This window comes from Hetaerina americana, unplaced genomic scaffold, assembly GCF_022747635.1.
Source record: "Hetaerina americana unplaced genomic scaffold, ioHetAmer1.1.p SCAF_7, whole genome shotgun sequence".
Taxonomy (NCBI): domain Eukaryota; kingdom Metazoa; phylum Arthropoda; class Insecta; order Odonata; family Calopterygidae; genus Hetaerina; species Hetaerina americana.
In genome coordinates this window covers 45,264,897-45,285,998 of record NW_027287316.1, presented here as the reverse complement: position 1 = coordinate 45,285,998, position 21,102 = coordinate 45,264,897, and the positions used below count along the sequence as shown (strand labels likewise).

The following is a 21,102-nucleotide window of genomic DNA, read 5'->3' as shown; positions in this document are numbered from 1 at the left end:
AGGGCCCCGGTTCAAATCCTGGCAGTGTTAAATATTTTTTAGAGGTATCTTGATCCCTACTTGAGGTGCTTTGTGGAGGGCACTTTGAGTCAGTACGCCGTCCGTCGGATGGGACGTTAAGCTGCGGACCCCTTGGCGCCTTTCGTAAAGAGTAGGCTAATACCGATGCCAGGTTTCTCTCCATCCTTTCCTGTCCATCCCTAATGGCACACATGACATCAGCGGTCAGTCACCTCCCCTTAATACTACTACTACTATTTGTTCCTTGAACCTGGTTTTGGCATTGCATGTTGTCTGTCCAATGTACAGGCATAATGTGTACCTGTATGATGTGTGACGAATGCTGTAATTGATTTTGTAAATTCTGAAATTTTCTAATAGGGCGTTATGTCTTTTGGATCACCTCGTAAGTTTCATAGGGTTTTTGGGTTTCTGTGACTGATATCAGTGCCTACTTCTTCGAAAATGCTATGGAAGCCCGAAGAGAATTTGGGTTCAAACTTAATGGAAGGGAATTTTTTCTTGGGGGTATTCTTCAATGATGTGAGTATAATGCATTTATTTATTTGTGAATTTTTTCTTTTGGTTGGTGATCAAATTATCTAGCATATTTGGTTCATAATGAAATAAGGACAATTTGCACTTTTCCACAGTTTATTTAACGTACGACGCGTTTCAACTCACAGAGTCATCATCAGGTACAAGAAGTCTTGTACCTGATGATGACTCTGTGAGTTGAAACGCGTCGTACGTTAAATAAACTGTGGAAAAGTGCAAATTGTCCTTATTTCATTATGATGAACTTCCACGACCTCAAGCCTGAATCTGTTGAACATATTTGGTTCAAATCGATTTACTATGGCTGGGTCTTTTACATATTTAAATTCTTTGCCATAATATGGTTTTGTGAGAGGGACAATTAGCATAAAGTTTATGAAACAATTGAAGGCTGCCATATTTATAATAACAGTGATGCAATCCAATATTTACGTGGTTTTCAGTTGTTTCCTATGAACGTCAAATTCAACTGTCCTGCCATTTCTTATTACTAGTTTGTCTGGAAATTTTGTTCATACCCTCTTTGCAGTATTTTCATGGGAGGCGATTGACAGCTCAGGTCATTTGCGCCGTTAAGGATGGACAGGAAAGGATGATGGGTGGAGAGAAACCTGGTGTCGGCATTAGCCTGCTCTTAACGAAAGCCACCAAGGGGTCTGCAGCTTAACGTCCAATCTGACGGATGACGTACTCACTCAAAGTGCCCTCAACAAAGCACCTCAAGTAGGGATCGGGACACTGCTGAAAAATATTTGTCGTCGCTGGGATATGAACCCAGGCCATCAGAGTGGGAAGCCTGTACATTATCCACCGCACCATCCCAATCCTCTTTGTTCTATATGACTACAACATACTTTCAGGTATAACACGAATTAAGTAATTACATCAACAGTACACAGCATAAGTTAAACTAACCATAACCCAATTAAAATTATGCTAGTAAATGCAAAACTATGACAATTATTTACAGAGAAATAATCACAAAATGATTTACAAGTGTGAAAGTTCTGAAACAAATTTATGACTAGGACAAAAATAACATGAAATGATTTGTTTCTTACCTCATCAGAGCCTCCAAATCGTGAATTTATACACTCCAATGTACTTTTGTTCTTAAGAATAATCTCCATGCATTCATTCTGTCCTACAAGTGACTTCTTTACAATAGTGGCACTGTAAGAAGCCTCATCAGATGATACCAGAATCTCAAATTCCACATCCATTTCACTATCCTCTTCTTCACTCGCTTCACTCACACCAAAAAGGCGACAACGAATTGCCTGTTCAGGCAGCAATCTCAAATCTGCAGGAAGTGCTCTCAAAGATCCTTCAGGCACATTACTTTTGTTGCCATAGTCCACAAACTTCACAGATAAACCCTCATCAGTGGCTTTCCCATCCGCCACAGCCCTGTACCAAACCCCATCCTCTGAAAAAAGTGCGGCACATGGCATTCCTGGTTCCACAGATGTAATACTGATTTGGGCAGCTTTTGACGTTTGCGACTTATTTGCAGCTCCACGTTCACCCCCTAAAATTAAGTAATTTTTTTGCATTTGAAATTAGCAATATTTTTAAGAGCATAAATTGATTACTAATTGAAAAAGATCCAGCTCAGCATCAAACCAACACGCACCTTCATTCCCCTCAACCACACATATTGATGCCAACTTATCCATGACTGCTGAAAGTTGATCTGCTGTGCTTCGAACCTGACAATAGAATTCTTTACGACTAGCAACATACACAATGTCCACATCCACTGTGGAGCCAAGTGTAAAATCAGGCTTTGGTATATTCTGAGTTCCATGGGATGAGGTGTTTCCAGTATGTGCATCATCAGGAACTGAAAACTGTTGGAAAGAAATTCATGCCCGCTATCAATCTATCACTTAACATTAAAGTTAAACTTAATAGCATAAAATATACTAAAATCAAAAACACAAGCAAAAAAGTAAACACAGGCCAATTTTCAATTACATGCATGGAAGCATTTTTCACAACTGAACACAAGACTAGTAATAAACATACTGCCTAATCATGTTCTCTAATCACCCTTTTCCTGCAAGAATTCAACATAACCAACCTACTGCACATGCACATGTTTGACCATTTCAAATTAAAATAGCACAGAATCCTGGAAGTATGTAGAACTTACATGATCCAGCCATTAAACCAGGGTTGAACAACCCCATTACTAATCACAAATAGATACATAAATGGCTTTTAAAATGCTGTGAATTTAAATTTGCCGCATTGCCACTAAAAAAAAACTACTTTTCACATACTTTTTGAAAGTAATAGCAAATTTTACTCACAATTATCCAACCTGTGGTTGCATAGAAAAATAATTTCCCCCAATGAATTAGGCTACGAAAATGAAAGCCAACAAAAGAACAACCATTTCAGTTTTCCACAAATCTGGTCACAGTTTAAAAAAAGTCTTGAGCTCGTCTATTATATTATTAGACAAAATTAATTGACAAGAAATAATGCTATTGGGGATCTAATCTGCCCTTAAATGATTATTGCTTATTACCTGGTCTGAGCCACCAAATCGTGAATTAACACATTCTCCTGTGTCCTTGTTCCTTAGCACCACTTCTACACACTCATTTCCTCCAATTATTGATCTCTTCACAAAACTAACAGCATAAGTCGCTTCTCCAGAGGTCACTTCGGTTTCAAACTCCAAATCACAGACCTCATCGCCATCCCCAACACATTCATCCAATCCCCAAAGGGAGCAGCATATTGCTTGAGCAGGGAGGGAGCACAAATCATTGGGGAGTTCTCTCACACTCCCCTCAGCCAGGTCAGCCTTGTTTCCATAATCCACAAAACAAATAGAGACTACATCTGCAGTTGGTTCTTTTTCAACAAGTGCCCTGTACCACACTTCATCTTCTGAGGAAAGAGCTGCACATGGCATGCCAACGTGCAATGTTGAAAGACTGATTAGCGGTGCCTTGGCTACCTGTCCATTGCTTGGGGCACTTTCTTCTGTTCCAACTGCATTTAAAAAAGATTATTATTATAACATAGCAGGGTAGAGCCTAAAAATATAATCAATACAGAGGCCATGTAAATGTTACCATTAATTTTCCACAAGCAACTTAATACAATACTAAAATTGTATTAATCATATGTGATGTAAACCCAATGCCACATATGTGGGGTTCCCCAAAATCCCAACACTTAGAAAAGACCTTAAGTACCCATGATCTACACACATTTAGATTTTTGTGGACATTGCTATCTGCATACACAATCAGGAAAATAACCACTGAATCAACCAAAAATTTCAGTGACTTAGGAAACTGTCAATAGATGGCACTGCATGCACACAACTTTGATCTGACCTGCCAATATTGAGATAGAAGAAATTGACCCTTACTTTTCAAATATGCTTCAAAGGAAAGCCACTAACTGAGATTCAGTCAAGCAGGACACTAAGAACAAATAGCATTTCAAGAGAATGAATACAGGTTTTAGGGAAATATGGAAGGAAGGAATTTTTTTAACATTATGCAGTATTTAAGAAGAGGCAAATGGCAAGAAAATTTTCTTTGGTCAAGTGGGTCTCAATCCTGAATAAGTGTAAATCAGTAGTGAGGACTATAGGATAAGTTTAATTTCACATGCAGCAAAGATATTTCGAAGAACCATCAATATTAAGTTTTAAAATGGCACAAATAACAATCTTTGCAAAGATCAATTTGATTTTAGTAAGTGCCGAGAAATGCTACGCTGTGAAGTTTTGTGTTTAACTTGGGAAATCCTCATCGGAGACCCTTGAAATCATTAAACAGGCTTATGGGGATGATGCCTTAAGCCGCACAAAAGTTTTTGAGTGGCACAAAATGTTTAAGGAATGCCAGGAGCTCGTCAAAGACGAGCACTGTGTCGGACGACCTACGACCACTCGAACTGATGCTCAGGTGGGATAAGTGAAAAAAGTTTTGGACTCTGACAAGCATTTAACCATCACCCTTATCAGTTAGGATACCGGCCTTTCAGTTGGAACCGTTCAAACCATTGTAACAGAGGATTTTGCGATGAGGAAAGTGTGCACAAAGCTGGTGCCGAAAGCCTTAAGCGAGGAACAAAAACTGTCGCGGGTGGAAATTTTGCAAGAAATTTTGGACTGCGTCCACAAAGATGAAGATTTCATTGATAACATTATTACCTCAAAGGATAGCTCAAAAGGAGCTCAAAGGATATTGGATCGACTCCATCGAGGCGGTTCAAAAAGGACCGGAAACCTTTGGTTGGTTGACAAAGGACCAGTGACGACAAAGGACCAAAAGGGTTGGTGGCTCTGCTGCTGTAAACATCCCAGTAAGAATAATGGATAAATATGGGTGAGATATAAAAGGCGAAGAATGACTGCATGTGACTGAGTAGGGACCCACATTATACAACAGACTGAGACTGACAAGGTATGAAAATAACTTGGTATTTCCCATGACGTTAAAAATACCATCAAATTTGTTTGGTTTATTAGCAAAATAAGGGTAATAAGTTATAACCTCTTTAGTTTCTTTCATCCCTGTTTGTCTTCCGTCTATTTTGCTATATGTACAATATCACTCTTTACATCTTTTCCGCATTACCCGGGTCGCACCTTCATATTTCTTCAGGTAATGCTGCTTTTTCTTTGGTTGTTGTGGTGCTGCAGGAATCGTATGTTGATCAAGTGAAGCGAAAATAAGGTTTTCATGAAATTGCAAATTGCTCAGATTTTTCAGACTCCCACCTTTTTCTGAATACAACAAGAAGTCACTAACATGGTACCACAAATTAGCTTAATTAATATCTTTTTATACCACTTAACCATCTTTCTCAAAAAGGTATACTATGAAGACAAACCCTAGCTGAGGCCTGCAGGGTACCAAAATATCAAACATCAATATGTCTGGTCAGATAAGTCAACTGTTTTCTTGGCAGCATTGTAACTAATTTTTTTTATTTGATATTTTAGTACCCTGCAAGCCACCACAAGGGTGTGTGGCAGGGGGTGAATACACACCAGTGGTATAACGGTAACTGGTTTTCTAATGATTACGTTGATGTCAACCAAAGTACAATTGCGTGTTTTGCACATTGTCAACATAAGTACAGTACTGTTGTCTGTCCATTTAATAAATTTTATTCCATCTAAATTTTGTAAGTAATAAGTCTTATGTTTTGTAAGAATTAGCAGTGAAAGATGCAGGCTTGAGTACACAGTATTCATCTGAAAGCTAAGAATCACAAAATCTATTATTTTCAGAATCTGAGTAAGGAATTTGTGTTTTGGTGCCACTTGATCCCCTCAATGTAGTGCTTACTGGGAAAAAATAACATTGCTCGATGTGTCCATGGGTCGGTCCCCTGCCAGACAGGGAGACTGGGAGCTCCCAGGCTTTGTTAGTAATCCATGGGTACGTGATATGTAAAATTTTAATCCGTAGGTAAACAATAATATGAAATGGAATAAAATAAAAATATGGTAAAATACTATTTTTTTCTATTTTCCAACGCCGCCAGATATGGAATATTTTGCGGCACCCTACCACCACTATATCATGCATAGGAAATTGCATGCCAGGTTGAATGCGTTAAAATAATTATTTTGTTCAATTCTAAAACTCAATTTTACATTCCTTGTCAATGGCCCCCCAAAACCTTAAGGATCTACTGAATTTCTAAACTAGTATTACCATACAGAATCACATACCTTTTTCTCCTGCTGTTACATCAATGGCAGAATAGTTTTCTGATAGAAGATTCATTATGACATGTAATTTATTGGCTTGACTTTTCAGCTGAACGAAGAAATTTGCTCTGCTTTCAACAAAGACAACACTGACTTCCTCCACTGATCCAGCTTCAACGCTCTGCTGCTCTATCTGCCCTGAGGAAATGGTGGTCGGGGGGTCCAATGGCTCAAGAGGAGGAGCTGGTATCTGTTGAACAGCCCATTCTTCACCTTCATTTACCATCTGAGAGCAATTTAGTCAGTTAAGGAAAATGTCTATTTAATGCAATATAATATAAATGCAATATAATAAACATTTTTAATAAATTCACAGAAAATCATGCCCGAGTAAAACTTCTCATTCAAAACAGTTCACTACAAACAAAAAATTGAACTTACATTTGAACTTATGATTCCATTATACTTTCCATGTGTGTCTGAAAAAAGAATAGGAAAAGAATGAACATATTAGGCATAATCAATCAAACGAACTTATTTATAAATCTTACTTCTAATTGAAATAATTTCCAAATGAAGCCACTTAACACTTAGGCCATTTAAAAAATTCATAATAACCTAATTTAAAGGAAAGAACACAAACTATTACGGATTCTCCTGGTTACTTTAGTCTTTTGGACTATTATTTCAGACTTTATTAACTCTGTACAATTTGTGATCTTAAGAATTATAAACGTCTTGCAAATGTATGCAGTCACAGTCCTCCCTCCCAATGTAATAGAAAATGTAACAATCTGATTTATTCTAAGTTTCTAAGAGAGGTCTAAATCATACTTCCTAATTCAAATCTAAGCCAAATCAAATAGTAATTAACATGTTATAAACCTGACACATGGTTAAATCCCATATTTGCAATATCGGAATTCATATTTTCCTCCAATTGACAAAACTTTTATCACGTTCCAATAAATTTCCTATTTTTCCAATGTTTGGGGAACCCTGTATTTACATGAATTCATTTTCAATGTCCGCTGTTTGTATTACTATGGGCTAGAGTAAGAAATATTTTAAATTAGTCACTCATGAAAATCAACCTTAAAAAAAAATTTTTCACTCAGTTTAGTACATACATACTCTTAAAAAAGACGAGAGAGAGAGAACTGCAATGTGAATGGTTTTAGGGAAAAATTTCAATATGACAGGGCACTACAGAGCACCACTATTGACAGAAATTTGAACAGTTTAATTTCATTATCTCAGTCTGCAAAGAAAAGATTCGTGCTACAGAATGAACACATCTTACAACTAGGAGTCAGCTACGCCATTTATACATTGTAAGAACACCTGCAGGAGACGATTCATTTCATACATTAGCTGAAATTATTAGGAATGAAAATGATTTGTGACCCAAACATGATGAAGCGTAAAAAAAGCAAGAACTGGTGACTGACAACTGAGATTCTTTAGGACCCCCTCGATGCCACAGTTATTATAGCAATAGGCTCCTGAATGGACTCCAAAACTGAAACTTGCTTTATCACATCAAAAATACACTAAATCAAGAATAATTTTATAATCGTTGCAAAATTAAAAGTTGGACAACTGTTTGCACTAGCCGTATTGCAACGTAGCTCAGATTCTTGTGCAATGTTTTCCTCAAATACTCTGGAATGTAAATTTTCTCCAGATTGAAAATGGGAATATAAGGTGAAAAAAAATTTTCAATTGAGGATAAACTTTGGAACAAGTTGACTCTCATGATTGAACCATATTGACCTGGCAAAACACCAAAGCCTCGACTAATGAGGAAACTTGAGTTTTCAAAAGAGTTACATGTCTGAGGAAGCGAAATCTGGAGAATAGGGTGGATGTTGTAACATTTCATAGAGCAAATCTCTCATTTTTCCGATTGTCAAGACACTTTAGTGGGCAGCTGCATTGTCCTGATGGTACACTGTTTCTTTCCTCAGCAAGCCAGGTATGTTTTCATGAATTTTTGTATGCTGTTTCAGTTCAAGGTTAGATCAGCTCTCTACAGTTCTTGTTTAACCTTTTTCAAGAAGTCGAGCAACAGAATTCCTTCTAAATCCCAAAAAATTAATGTACAACTAAGGAATTTTACATTATTGGTGTTGATCTTCCAAATACATATCGTGCCCTTTTTTGATTATTTAGTGTGGTTGCTCTTTTCAGACATCCTTCACATGGATTACACAGAGGCTTTCAAGGCCAGATTAAAACACTGCCGCCCATTTATTCATGGTGAAAATTTGAGGAGATGAGTCCTCGCACACATTTACTAACTTTGGTGGAATTTCGCTTGGCATTACACCTTCTTCTATAAAGAATTTTATCATAGCACAATACTCAATTTTTTTTCCTTTTCTAACAACACATGCACCATAACTTATTCAAACAGCTGCCTACAGCAAACTGCTGGATGGAATGGCTTGCAATTTCACATATCATTTACACATAGATCTACCAGCATGAGAGAAAAAAATCATGCGAGTAGTAATGCCATTTAGAGGCTAGGCCGAGAACCTTTCAGACCACCCGCATAGTACACACCCATAACATAGGTCACAAGAACTAAGATCACTGTATTTCAAAATGAACTACTCAGAAAATTTACATTATTGATGGTGATACTATTGATGACAGTGATTTTTCACAGGAAATTCACAACCACAGGATAATCATTTCAAGTGACACACAAGAGAAAAAGTATATTATATTTTCCAATTGCTTTGGCAAAAAAAGATAGACAAAACTCTTTGGGTTACACAAAATAGGTGGTGGTTAAATACAATTACTTGTCATTGGTCATTATTCATTAATAGAGAAAAAGGGCAATTTGCAAATTATTCTGGGTTCAACCAGTGTTTAACCACCTTGTATTAATAGTTACTTAATAGGTACCAATTTCTATTACATGTACTCCTTTGATAACAAAATATTAAAATAATAAATCCCAAAATGGTATTTTTTCATGTCAAACCATAAGCCAAAAAGATTCCCATAATATATCCAAATCTGCAACGAAAAGAAAATGTGGTCTAGTTGTGACATTCTCACTCACCATTAGAATTGTTATCCTTCCATCTTCCACCATCTCTCCCACTGTCTCGTCCCCCTCGACCACCCCTACCCCCTCTAGAGTCACCATATCCTCCATTCCAATCACCCCCATACCTTCTAGACCTATCTCCTTCATCCCTACCTCTACTCCCACGGTAACCTCCACCACCAAATCCCGAGTTTGAGTTATCATCATCATTTTGGGACCCAAGCCTGTTCTCACGCCCTCCTCCTCTACCACCACCATATTGCCTGCTCCCCCAATCAGGGCGACTGCCCCCATCCCAATTACTCCCATCACGATCACGTCTGCCACGGTATCCCCCTCCACCAAATCCTCCATCATCGTCCCTTTTTCTGAAGGAGTCTTTGTCCTCCCACCCACCACCACGGCCCCCTCTATAACCACCCCTGGAACCACGGTCACCACCATCACTTCCCCAGTGACCTCTACCCCCACGATAGCCTCCCCTACCATTGCTGCTATCACTATCACTTGGCCCAGAATTGTCTTTGTTCTCCCAATCCTCATTCTCCTCTTGGTTTCTTCCACCATAACCACCACCCCCACGCCTTCCACCCCTGTATCCCCCACCACCACGGCCAGAGGACCCAAAGCTACTCCCCCACCTCCCATGCCTGCCCCCCCTCTCACTGTGATAGTTGTCTCCACCACCATCACTGTCACTCTGTCTCGAGTCCCAGCTTTGTGAATCCTGGCTTCGCCTTCCTCCTCTGCCCCCCCGAGGGTACCCTCCACCACTAAACCCCCCCCCATTTTCACGGGAGCTGTTAGTGGTATCCTTGTTGCTGCTCCAGCTACCACCCAGGCTTGGATTAGAATTAATTCCTCTCCTGAATGGGGGGGAGATGCCTTCATTCTCCTTCAACGAATCTCCACCATCCCAGCTGCCTATTTCCTGGTTACCATTCCTCCCACCAACTCGTCGACCTCTTCTTTCATGATGGCTACCGCCATCCTCCGGACTCTTCTTTGTGTTTTCTTCCCTTGCCTTGTTTGCATCATATGCCCTAATTCAAAGAAATAATGCAAGTGTTAAGTCTGGCATTATTAATGAAAAATCACAAAAATACTTGTGTAATCTGCTAAATAACACCATTGTCCAATGGTTGATTGACATTAAGATTTGCTTTTCATTCCTTGAAAGTTTTCCCCAACACTCCTTCATATTACACCTATTTACCTTTAATTATTCTCTTTCCCTGATTTTGTAGTTCTGCAGGAGATAGGGCTTAATCATACCGAACACTTGGTTTACAAAATCACATTTGGTATAGACATACGAACATGGTAAATATCTGGATATTCAGATAGAAATCAGACTTAATCATGCTTAGGCATAGATTAAGGAACGGCCTGATTAATTGGCAGTTTCCTGAGAGCATATGTAGATTCGGATTATGGCTTAGTATTATTGAAGTGTTAAGTCAAATTAAAGAGAATGAATCAGGGAACAAGACTTCCAGAAATGGGAGGTAGAATCATTAACCGAGATGAAAAAAGGAGTAATAGCTGGCTGTCAAGAAATTTATGAATGAGGGCTAGAAGAAAGGTACAATACAAGAATAAAAGGAACATTAAAAAAGGGATCTGAAAGCTTCAAATAAAACTACAGGAACAGTAAATAGGGGAAGGGCAAGGAAAATATGGATTACAAGCATTTTTTAGTACATTGGATAGTCTGGGAGATAGGAATGGAAATAAAATCAATGTAAACAAAATGATTGTTACCTGGTTTTCAAGGAAGAGAAAAGCTAAGTTAAACTTTAAAAATATATCAATTAATAGATCAGATGGAACAGTTTACCTAACCTGGAAGTATTCTGGACTGTAATGGTCACATTTTTATGGACATCAGGAGAATTCTACCGGAGAACTAAGTTTTCACAGCTAGATCATTGATGAAAGAGGCATAGAATAAAGATGCTAGGGTAAGGCTTATCAAAACTTTGGTATGGAGAATGAGGAAACATGGTTGCCGAGCCAATATGTAAGGTTTAGCTGGGAAATTTCTGAAATGTGGGAGTGGAGAACAATTAAGAGGCGAACTAATAAAATGGAAAACAAACAAGGAAGTATTAGCATGGTGGGAGAGGAGAAGGGGTTGTTTGCAAAAATCCAAAGGAGGCAGGATAGGTGGATGTAGAGCATTTTTACTGGCGATACGATATTTAAGACTGATAGAATGGAGAACATTAGGCAAGCAAAGAAGGGGTAGGAATAAGGTAGGCATGCTGGAGAGAATTGAGGGAGGAAGGAAGTATGCAGAAACAAAAAATAATAAACTGCCGCTTCAAATGTCAGGTTGTTTTGTAAGGAGTAAAGAAAGGTATTATTGTCTAGTCTGTGTCCATCCAAAATCTACCTTAAATAGAAGAATACCTTTCTACAAATACAGGGTGAAGAAACATAACTTCCTTTTTTCAATTGCTAAATGCTTTCAAAAAAGGAAGTTATGTTGCCGCACCCTATATCATTGCCATACTACCATTTTGCTATGGGGGTAGACATGTATAATTAAATAATATTCAGCAAAATTGCAATAAAATATTTGAAATTTTCCCAAAGAAAGTCAACCTGAAGGTCAGTTTGATCGATGAAAGTAGAGCTCACTTTGTATTAAGCCCACTGGCACTAGAAATTCACATATTATGACTGCGGAGCCAGCTCTATTCCCTTAGCCGCCTATAGTTTCCTAGGAAGATTTGGCACCCAAAAAAATCACACAGCTTGGGTAAAGCTGAGGATGCCCAGAGGTGTACCCAGGAATTAAACCCAGCACATCCCGTAGGCATTCCACTGCTCTACCCACTGGACTACCACATTTGCTTTATCATAAAGGTTAAAAATAAATAACCACGCTACCTGTTTTGACCAGAATAATCACCATGGCTGGACGATGAATTAGCATTATAATCTTGAACAGTCTTCTTTTCCTTATGCCAACTACCTGAAATACAAAAAAGAACATAAGAAATGGAATATGCAAAGGAGTACCTATGAGAACTAAAACTAAAACCACATGACTGCTAAAAATTTAGCAAAAAATAATATTAATGAGTTCTGGTTCTAATCAATTAAAGCAAACATTGCTTATAAGAAGCTATCTGTTGCATGCTTGCTTCAATTTTCTTGATGGATAAGCTCTAGATCATACCATTACGGAATCCAGTGTGTTTGTTACATCAATTGGGGCAATAATAAATATTACTTCATTTATGCTTTTTTTAAATACAGAATAGGGTACATGGTGGTTTTCTGGGCAGAGTACTGGGCTACTAATTGGCAGGTCCAGTTTTGATTCCCATAGACACCTCTGGGCACTCTCAACTTTACCCAAGCTGTATGAGCTTTAAGTATCAGTTCTCCCTGGAAAATCATAGACAGCACAGGCAAAGGTAATGAGCCCTTACCCTGACGAGTGAATTTCACATGCCATTAGGCTTAACATTGGATGATTTCCAGCTACAAGTTCTAGATGAATAATTTAGCTAGCAAGGACTAAGTAGTACCTATTTCTAGAAAACAAGCACCACTTGATTTTGATACCTATTGGTTTCTACATATACTTTGTTTAGGATCAAAATTAAACTTAAAATAATACACTAATTAGCCATGCCATCACAAAATAAAAACAGAGTACAGAAATGGGTTTGATGTATTACAATAAAATCAATTAAAACCAGTTCGATTACCAAAATATTTTAGTTGCACAGAATATGGGATTTATGCGCAAATAGATGAACCAAACAAGTGTTACAGGAAATAATATCATCAACTCATTCCTTTAATGGTGGACCTTTAGAAAGATAATAAGGATATTCAATACCATACTATTGTGCTGTAACAACGTAAGGTGGAATGACAAATATTACTTCACAAACTTTCCTTCCTGACTTCTCTTAAGATTCTCAATGAAGAGAGAATAGGATAGATTGAAGCACATGGTAATTTCTACTTCATTGAACATTTCGAGCACATGGGGTATAATATAAGGACTCAACCTGCATGCTGATATGTAACAAACAAAAATACCATGACACTTCTAGAAGGATTACTAGTAACATCAAGAGAAAGCACCCAATAATGAAGGTACTTATCACACAATATCACATATAAACACTTGGAATTACCTCCAGAATTTGTGTTAACTGCAGATGAGTTGACTTCTAGAATGCCTTTACTTGCCGATCCAACCAAAGCTTTGGAAAGGACGTCCATTGTAAGAACAACCGGTGGTGATAAGGTATCATCACGTAACTCTTCTATCACAACCACTGGATCTCCAACTCCCCTAGGCCCAAGCTTGACCATTCCTCTGCTTTCTAATGTTAGATCAGAAAACATAGTCGATATCTGACTCCATACTTCTGCTCCGACCTTGTATCTCACGCTCGCGGCACCATTGAGTCGACAACGAACAGCTTGAGCTGCCAAGGCTGACACAATTGATGGGTCTGCAAGCCGCAGTCGACTAATGTCATTAATGCCTTCCACATTACCATAATCAACAAATTCTACATGGACCACAAGACCTTCACTTCCTGCATCAACCTTAAGAATGCTTGCACGATACCATCTATCATCCTCGGAAAACTTGGCAAATATAGGACTTTTTATTGTAAGGTCTGATATACTTGGGATTTTCTGGGTTTTATTGCAATACTCATCTAAGAGTGCCATTACTTGGTCCAACTCCGACTGATCAGCTTCTAACTGAACCCAAAATTCATCTGGGGAATTGAGATGAGAAATATTAACCCAAGTACCATCTACCACAGCATCTGCCTTTGCAGGTTCATACATGAGTGTTGCTCTTGAATAACTTGCTGAAGCAGGTATATGTGAAACACCCCTGGACTTTTCCTTGGCCAGTTCCTCATACAGGATACGAACATCCTTCCCTTCCCGAAATAAATATCCATACTGTTTCAATGGGGGTCCTTCTGGGTTTGGAGCAACACGCAACCGTAAAAGACAACCTTTCACTATATCCTTAAATGCTTCTTTAGTAATTTTTGTGGGTGGTGGGCCCTTCTTGAGTCCTGCCAGGCAAAATCTCAGGGCCATAGCCTTTGGGTTTATAAGTTTGGCTGGAAGCTCAAATATATCTGTGTATGGAACATCACTGATATTGCCGAAGTCAACATAATACAACCTGCATGTGCTGTCCATCACTTCCATTATCGTAGCTCGACTTAACTTTGTGTCGCCGGGAAATCTACAGAGAAAAATGGGAAATAAAGCACGTGATTGATCATTTTGAATCTCTTAAATACGGAAAAGAAAAGGATTTAACGACGTGAACTCACCTAGCAAGGCACACAGATCCTGGCACAGGCGGCTCTCTTAAAGGAATCGGCCTATGAGCAGCAATATCAGCGGTGACAGCGATAAGTGTTTGCTCTGCGGCCTGAAGTTGCACGGCAAATGACAACGGTCCGTCTTCGACATTGGAAACGTAGATGTTGTGTTCGGAATTGGGTTCTAAAATTGGAGAAGTAAAGGTTTTAACTGAAATTTCACCAGGTGAAGGCATTACGTGTTGGGGAACCCCGTACGAATGCGGCGATGCTCTTCCTGCGCCTGTTGGCATGCCATGCATCTCGTACATGGAGTTTTGAACTGCAGGCGCCTTTTGCGCGAATTGAGCAGGAGTGTGACCCTGGGCGGGCCAGTGTTGAGGCTTCACAATCGAAGCAGGCAATGAAGGCATAACGTTTCCTCTAAGTAACGCTTCTTGGTGCTGATTATCCATGGCAAGAGCCAAATTCTGTGATATCATCAGTTCACCGAAGTCAATGTTATTTTGATACAACTTTATCAGTCTTTTATCATTAATTCCAATTACTGGATAAACATCGAAATCCTGGTAGCATAATTGCTGTTTCATGTAATCAGTCGTAATATCTCCTAAGTTAGTTTCTGTTAATGGTGTGACACCATACAAATAGAAATCGGTAGCTTGTGGTGGTATCCTGCCCAATTTTTCATCCATAGGTCTTATGTTTTCAACTGAAGTAAGAGTGCTATTACCGTAATCAATAAAACGAACCACTACAAGTCCCGCTGATATATTTGCCACACTTAATATTTTGGCACGATAGAAAATACCGTTGTATAGGGCACAGCACGTTTGTCCAGCACTTAAATTGGATAAAACTGCTTTTCCACCACCCTTGCTAAGCTGACCTTCTAACTCTATTATAAATGTATCAATATATTCCACAGTATTTTTATCTAGTTGACCCCATAACTTAATAAGAGGGCCTTCTCTCTCCACCACGGTTAGATAAAAACTAAATCTGTTCGCTGCCATGACAAAACACTTCTTGCAGACATTTAAGATGAAAACATTTTAACCGACGATGTTATCACTTATCTCATTAAACATATGAGGACGACGAACTGTCAGAACAATCAAATACCTAAGGGCACATGGCGAACCTCTACACAGCAGTTAAAATGCCACCTTTTGGGTTAAAAGCGTGAGAACCGAAAATGTTTTGGCTAGACAGGAAGTACTACTATATTCAAAAAGAAGCTACCGAATATGTTTCTTCGGAATATTCTTTGTCTAAATCATATTAGGTGATTTAATCATAATAAAACATATTTCTACGCGTCTTGGTCAAAATTAAAAAAACCTTAATCAACGACGCCATTATTTGATAATGCATAACTATATCCGTAACCATGAATATTCCAATCAATGATCGTAAAAATTGAGTTATATTGTACCCCTCGCAAATTCTTGTTCTAGATTGTATGATTCTACAACAATGCCGGTTAAAACATTTCTTAGGAGTTTAAATAACCAGCGTAAGGGAAAGTAGCCTAATTACATGTTATTATTTCCCAATTAGTTACGTGATAACTCGCAAGCGTTAGCAAAGATTTTTCTCTTGAAGAGGGTTCAAAATACTTCAGTGCGGAATGTAGGCTACACACCGTATGTAACCACCTAAATGGTGAAGTAAGCCAAGCTACCAGCTACTAGCAGAATGTATCATAGTAACGGACATCTTATTTAGTTGCTTATCTCTTCCTGCGTATACCTTTTAATCGTTTAAAAACAATTATAAGCATTCTTATGAGACAACGTGGGTTAAATTCACTGATGGAAAAAAATCACAGCCTATTCAATAGACTGGGTAAGTGATGTGAATTTAAGTAAAAATTTTCAGAATTATATGATGTAATTAAATGCTTCCTTGGTTAGAGTGATGTCATTTGAGCATTTAACCCATCTGTGTAAAACAAGACACTTCTGCGATATTAGCAAAATTACGGTCGCGGCTAGCTCCATCGGATAAGGAGGCCAATTTCAGTCGAACAATTGAGATTCTTGATAATTCGTCAAAGAAATTATTTCATGGTACACAAATGTAGTCAATGTGCCTCTGACGTAAGTTCTTTCAGACTTTCACGTCATGCGAAATTAAGGGGTCTTCTTAAGTAGAATTCTATCAATTCCAAAAAAATATTATTTTCGTTCTAATAAATAAATTTACCACCTTTGTTCTTAAGTATCTAAGGGATACACTACGTAGTTGTTCAGCCTCTCATGTCGGCTATAATCAAATCAATTGGCTGTAATTTCATAATTTTTAATTAGTTAAGAATACCCAATAATATTAAATAGCTAAAACGCACAGTGGAAATTTAATATTTACGAAGGGAGTCCTATTCCCGTAAGCTCGGAAACTATCTCTTGTATATCTAGTTGAGGGACAAAGGTTATGCATCACTGATCTCGTGTTTGATTAAGATTTACTCATTCAAGTTCGACCACATATGGGAAAGCAGGTAAAATATATGCCCATACCTATTAGGCTATTTTCAAGTAGCGCGAAGGATCCAGAATTAGAGGAATTCAAGGGGATTTCAATCAATTTATTCCCGATGCCAGTGCTGAATTCTGAGCCATCAATAATACACCTCCCAACTTTTCTTCAGTAATTCTATCGGACTCATGCTGAGAGGACAAAAATCTGTGAGAATTTAAAACATACATTTAACTTACGAACGTGTTAGGGTAAATTGTCTAGCCAAATGTTGACCAAGTGCATTTTCATAGAATTTTACCACCTTTGGTGAGAATCCTCCTTCATAATAATACTTTTATATTTCAATGACCATCATCCCCGAGTCTTAAAGCTTTTCCCAGATCAAAGAAGAATATGTTATTTCAATGGGAATTTCGTTTCTACTTTCTCACCATTAAATCAAATTCCTATTAGTGCTGCCTACACTCAAAAGGCACTTTCAAAAGCCAAATTAGAAAGAAATACTTTATAATCTTGGACTCAGCTTCTCCTAAATAATTCCTACTACCTCTTCTACTCGAGATAAATGAGTTCATGCCAGGTCATCCTTAAATTCAACTCTACTCTATGCAAATCATGATTTATGATAACTATCCATATCTTAAAACATACGATATTAAAAGGATATGAAACATTTGCAGCAAGATAATGAAGTGCAGCAGAAACTTAATGTAAATACTTTGTGGCTCTATTTATTATGCCAAAAATGTCAGTTTAGCATTAACCATGAAATGTACATACTGGTAGATTTTCCAAGAATCTTTTTTTAAAATGTAAGATCAACCAAAAAATTCACAACTTGGCCAGTATTTTCAAAATATAAAAAAAACACACATTAACCATTTCATTAAGAAAATCACTGTCTAAAAACAATGCATGTACTACAATAAAAGAAAAAACACAAATTCAATTATCCTTTGGAACATTAAGGACCAAGAAAATGATCACAACTCCGCATATTTAAATTAATTATACAACTAAATATGCCTATTAACAATCATACTTAAGTAATTTAATAATTTAACCAAATTATAAGACAATCAGATCAAAGTCATGATTGTCAGACATACCTTTTGTTTCGCATAAACTTCAATTACAAACTAAAGTAAAGCACCTACAAATAATTGAAGAAAGGATTTAAAACTGCATAAATATTTAACAAGTACATTCAAAAACATGACAAGTACACAAAACTGAATAAAATAACTGAAAGTGCCTCCACCAAGGTCTTGAATTCAAAATTATATTAATCATACAAAGTGATATATGTTTACAATTCATTAACCTGTGATAAGCACCAGTCATGTTACCTTGATTATTCAAAGGGTGGCAATCATGCAGCTACTTGTGCTTCATGAAAAAATAGATGAATTGAGCACAGAAATAGCTACTGAATCCAATTCACTTCCTTGCTTGGCCTTAAAACTCTAATAACAACAAAGCAGCACTTTATGACACCTCAAACCCTTATAAATATGACCAATATTGCTATATTTACAGGATATTATGAACTAGACTGGTCAGAAGTTCAACAGTACAAATATTTGTTGCTGAATATTTTTAGGGCTACAATGGGAGGTGAAGTATTATGAACCTATATGGTTTGTACATATCTAAAGAAGTGAAAATATATAACTTTTTTTGCTACATTGGCTTCTCGTTATTTACATGTAAACATTATTTGAAATTTCTATGAATTCAGCCACTCAGTCTCAAATGTAAACCTGTGCATCATATTTAACTAACTAAACATTAACATTCAATTTTGTATTTTCCATCTTATACAAATGGAATATTTGTACTTTCTGAATTGGTTCTTGACATTTCTCATTAGAAGAAATGAAGTAAAGTAATTTTCAGCCATTGGAGACAAACTGAGGCATTAAATCAACAAGGCTCCTTTTTCTGTCTCTGAAGAAACACTTCATCGGATGTTTCCAGGAACTTTCTGAAATTTCGCTGACATTCTGGACTGCACCAATGTTGTACCAGTAAGCTTGACTCACTATCGAGGGTGGCCTCCAGTTTGACACGCAGATTGAGGCGTAATAGAGCCTTCATAGCTTGCATGGACTGTGAATAGAAGAAAAAAATAAACATCTTCAGGACATCATTCAGTAAATATCCTCACTTTGAAAGTACACGGTGGCTGAAAATTTGAACACATGTAACACTAGTATAAATTTCATGCTGGAGTTTTTTAGGGGTTGTCTAGGTAAGAGGTACTGGAATTATAAAAACAAGTTGGAGAAATGACAAGCTTTGAGGAAAACATTTTTTTTATTATACAGAAGCATTAATACTCGCACAAAATTTCACTAACCTGGTAGAAGCAACCGTTCGGTGAAAAACTATGGGTGGTTTGAGCATATGTCCCTGGGACAATATCCCTGTATATTGAAGTAATAAACCACAAGGACTTAAGGTCATGAGACATTAAATTGAACTGTAGTAGGTAAAATTTTATCCATCTATTATAGAAAATATGCAAAAGGAAAGATCAAAGAGGTGAAGGTGCTTAGTGACAACCACTGGTCAAGCTACTGACTTTTTATAAAAATGAAATGTCCTACAGGGACTTACTTTAACAGCAGACTAAACTAAAAGTCTCTCGGTCAACGGTGAGTCTTTGCTATATAAACCTCTAGATTAAAATATGGGTTGGCAGGGCAATGAAAATTATATTCTTATCAAGTTTAAATTACAGAAGAGTACATTTAGAATGTGTCTTTTTAAATTACTTCGTTAATCAAGATTTGAAAAACATATATATGTTTTTATGTCTTTTGTCAATCCAGCTCCAAATAAGGCGAAGATGGTGGAACCAACCGACAAGGTGATGGTCACAGTGTTTTGGGATGCTCATGGAGTCATGTATGTTGAATACTTGCAAGAAGGACAATTGATAAATGGAGAGTATTATGCATTGTTATTGCACTGGTTGAGTGAAGAAATTAAGAAAAAAAACCTCATTTAGTAAAGAAAATAATTATCTCCCATTAAGACACTGCATTGGTGCACAACAGTGCAGTTTTAATGGCAAAAGTTAGAATTATAACAACATCCACCGTATTCACCAGGATTTAAACCCAGTGACATTTTTTATTTCCAAAATTGAACAAATGGCTGAGCAGAAAATTATTCACATTAAACGAGGATGTCATCAACAACACAGATGGATTTTCATAACTCTGCTTACTATTCAGTTATTTTCCTGCCCTGAAGATTGGTAGAACTGGAGTTTTTTTTAACTTTATCATGACTACATACTATAAATTACATGCATCCAGGAATATTTAATAACAAAATTCATTGAAGACTAATCAAATGTTTTACATACAAAACATGGTTCTGGGTTCACCAGCACCTTCCTAATTTTTTTACTTTCTCTCCAGATACTAGCATGCGATAATACTCCAGTGAAGGGTACAGATGAACTCAGCAAAAACCGCTAACTACTAAGGCAATTAAATTCATGTTCTTTAAATTAAAAAAAATATTGTAATATCGGTGAATATACTTAAAAATGACTTTTTCAGCCGGCAATTAAATTCATGTTCTTTAAATTAAAAAAAATATTGTAATATCGGTGAATATACTTAAAAATGACTTTTTCAGCCGGTATTCACTATAACACCTGCTTTTAATCCATCGTGACATGTAGGTTAGGAATGAGTCAGAAAAAATGATGCATCCTAAACTTATTGTTCACCACAATACAGGTATGTACATTGCTAAATAATCATGGAGACAATGCAACATTTTCAGAGTGTAAAAATCATTCGCCTTGACTGGGATTCGAACCCAGATCCCTTAATATCCGGTCGAGTGCTTTAGCTACTTAAGCCAGCTAGGCGTCTTCTTACCAGTCAAGGCGAATGATTTTTATACTCTGAAAATGTTGCATTGAA

At 37.3% G+C, this 21,102-nt stretch overlaps 2 protein-coding genes across 4 annotated transcripts in view; both read right to left on the bottom strand.

Moving 5' to 3' along the window:
* LOC139696830 (uncharacterized) overlaps window positions 1-15,861 on the bottom strand; it is a 49,265-nt gene extending 33,404 nt beyond the window's left edge. The window contains exons 1-9 of the mRNA XM_071595710.1: window positions 14,675-15,861; window positions 13,496-14,583; window positions 12,228-12,312; window positions 9,342-10,372; window positions 6,701-6,738; window positions 6,281-6,545; window positions 3,098-3,570; window positions 2,195-2,411; window positions 1,620-2,089 (exon numbers count right to left, since the gene is read on the bottom strand). Of these exons, the coding sequence (XP_071451811.1) occupies window positions 1,620-2,089; window positions 2,195-2,411; window positions 3,098-3,570; window positions 6,281-6,545; window positions 6,701-6,738; window positions 9,342-10,372; window positions 12,228-12,312; window positions 13,496-14,583; window positions 14,675-15,681 (4,674 nt within the window). The 5' untranslated portion in view covers window positions 15,682-15,861. The remainder of the gene's footprint in view (window positions 1-1,619; window positions 2,090-2,194; window positions 2,412-3,097; window positions 3,571-6,280; window positions 6,546-6,700; window positions 6,739-9,341; window positions 10,373-12,227; window positions 12,313-13,495; window positions 14,584-14,674) is intronic.
* Window positions 15,862-18,116: 2,255 nt separating this feature from the next.
* Window positions 18,117-21,102, bottom strand: part of LOC139696359 (uncharacterized) — a 34,971-nt gene continuing 31,985 nt past the window's right edge. For all 3 annotated transcript variants that reach the window (XM_071595091.1, XM_071595092.1, XM_071595095.1), the window contains exon 8: window positions 18,117-19,264. In XM_071595091.1, the coding sequence (XP_071451192.1) occupies window positions 19,079-19,264 (186 nt within the window). In that variant the 3' untranslated portion in view covers window positions 18,117-19,078. The remainder of the gene's footprint in view (window positions 19,265-21,102) is intronic.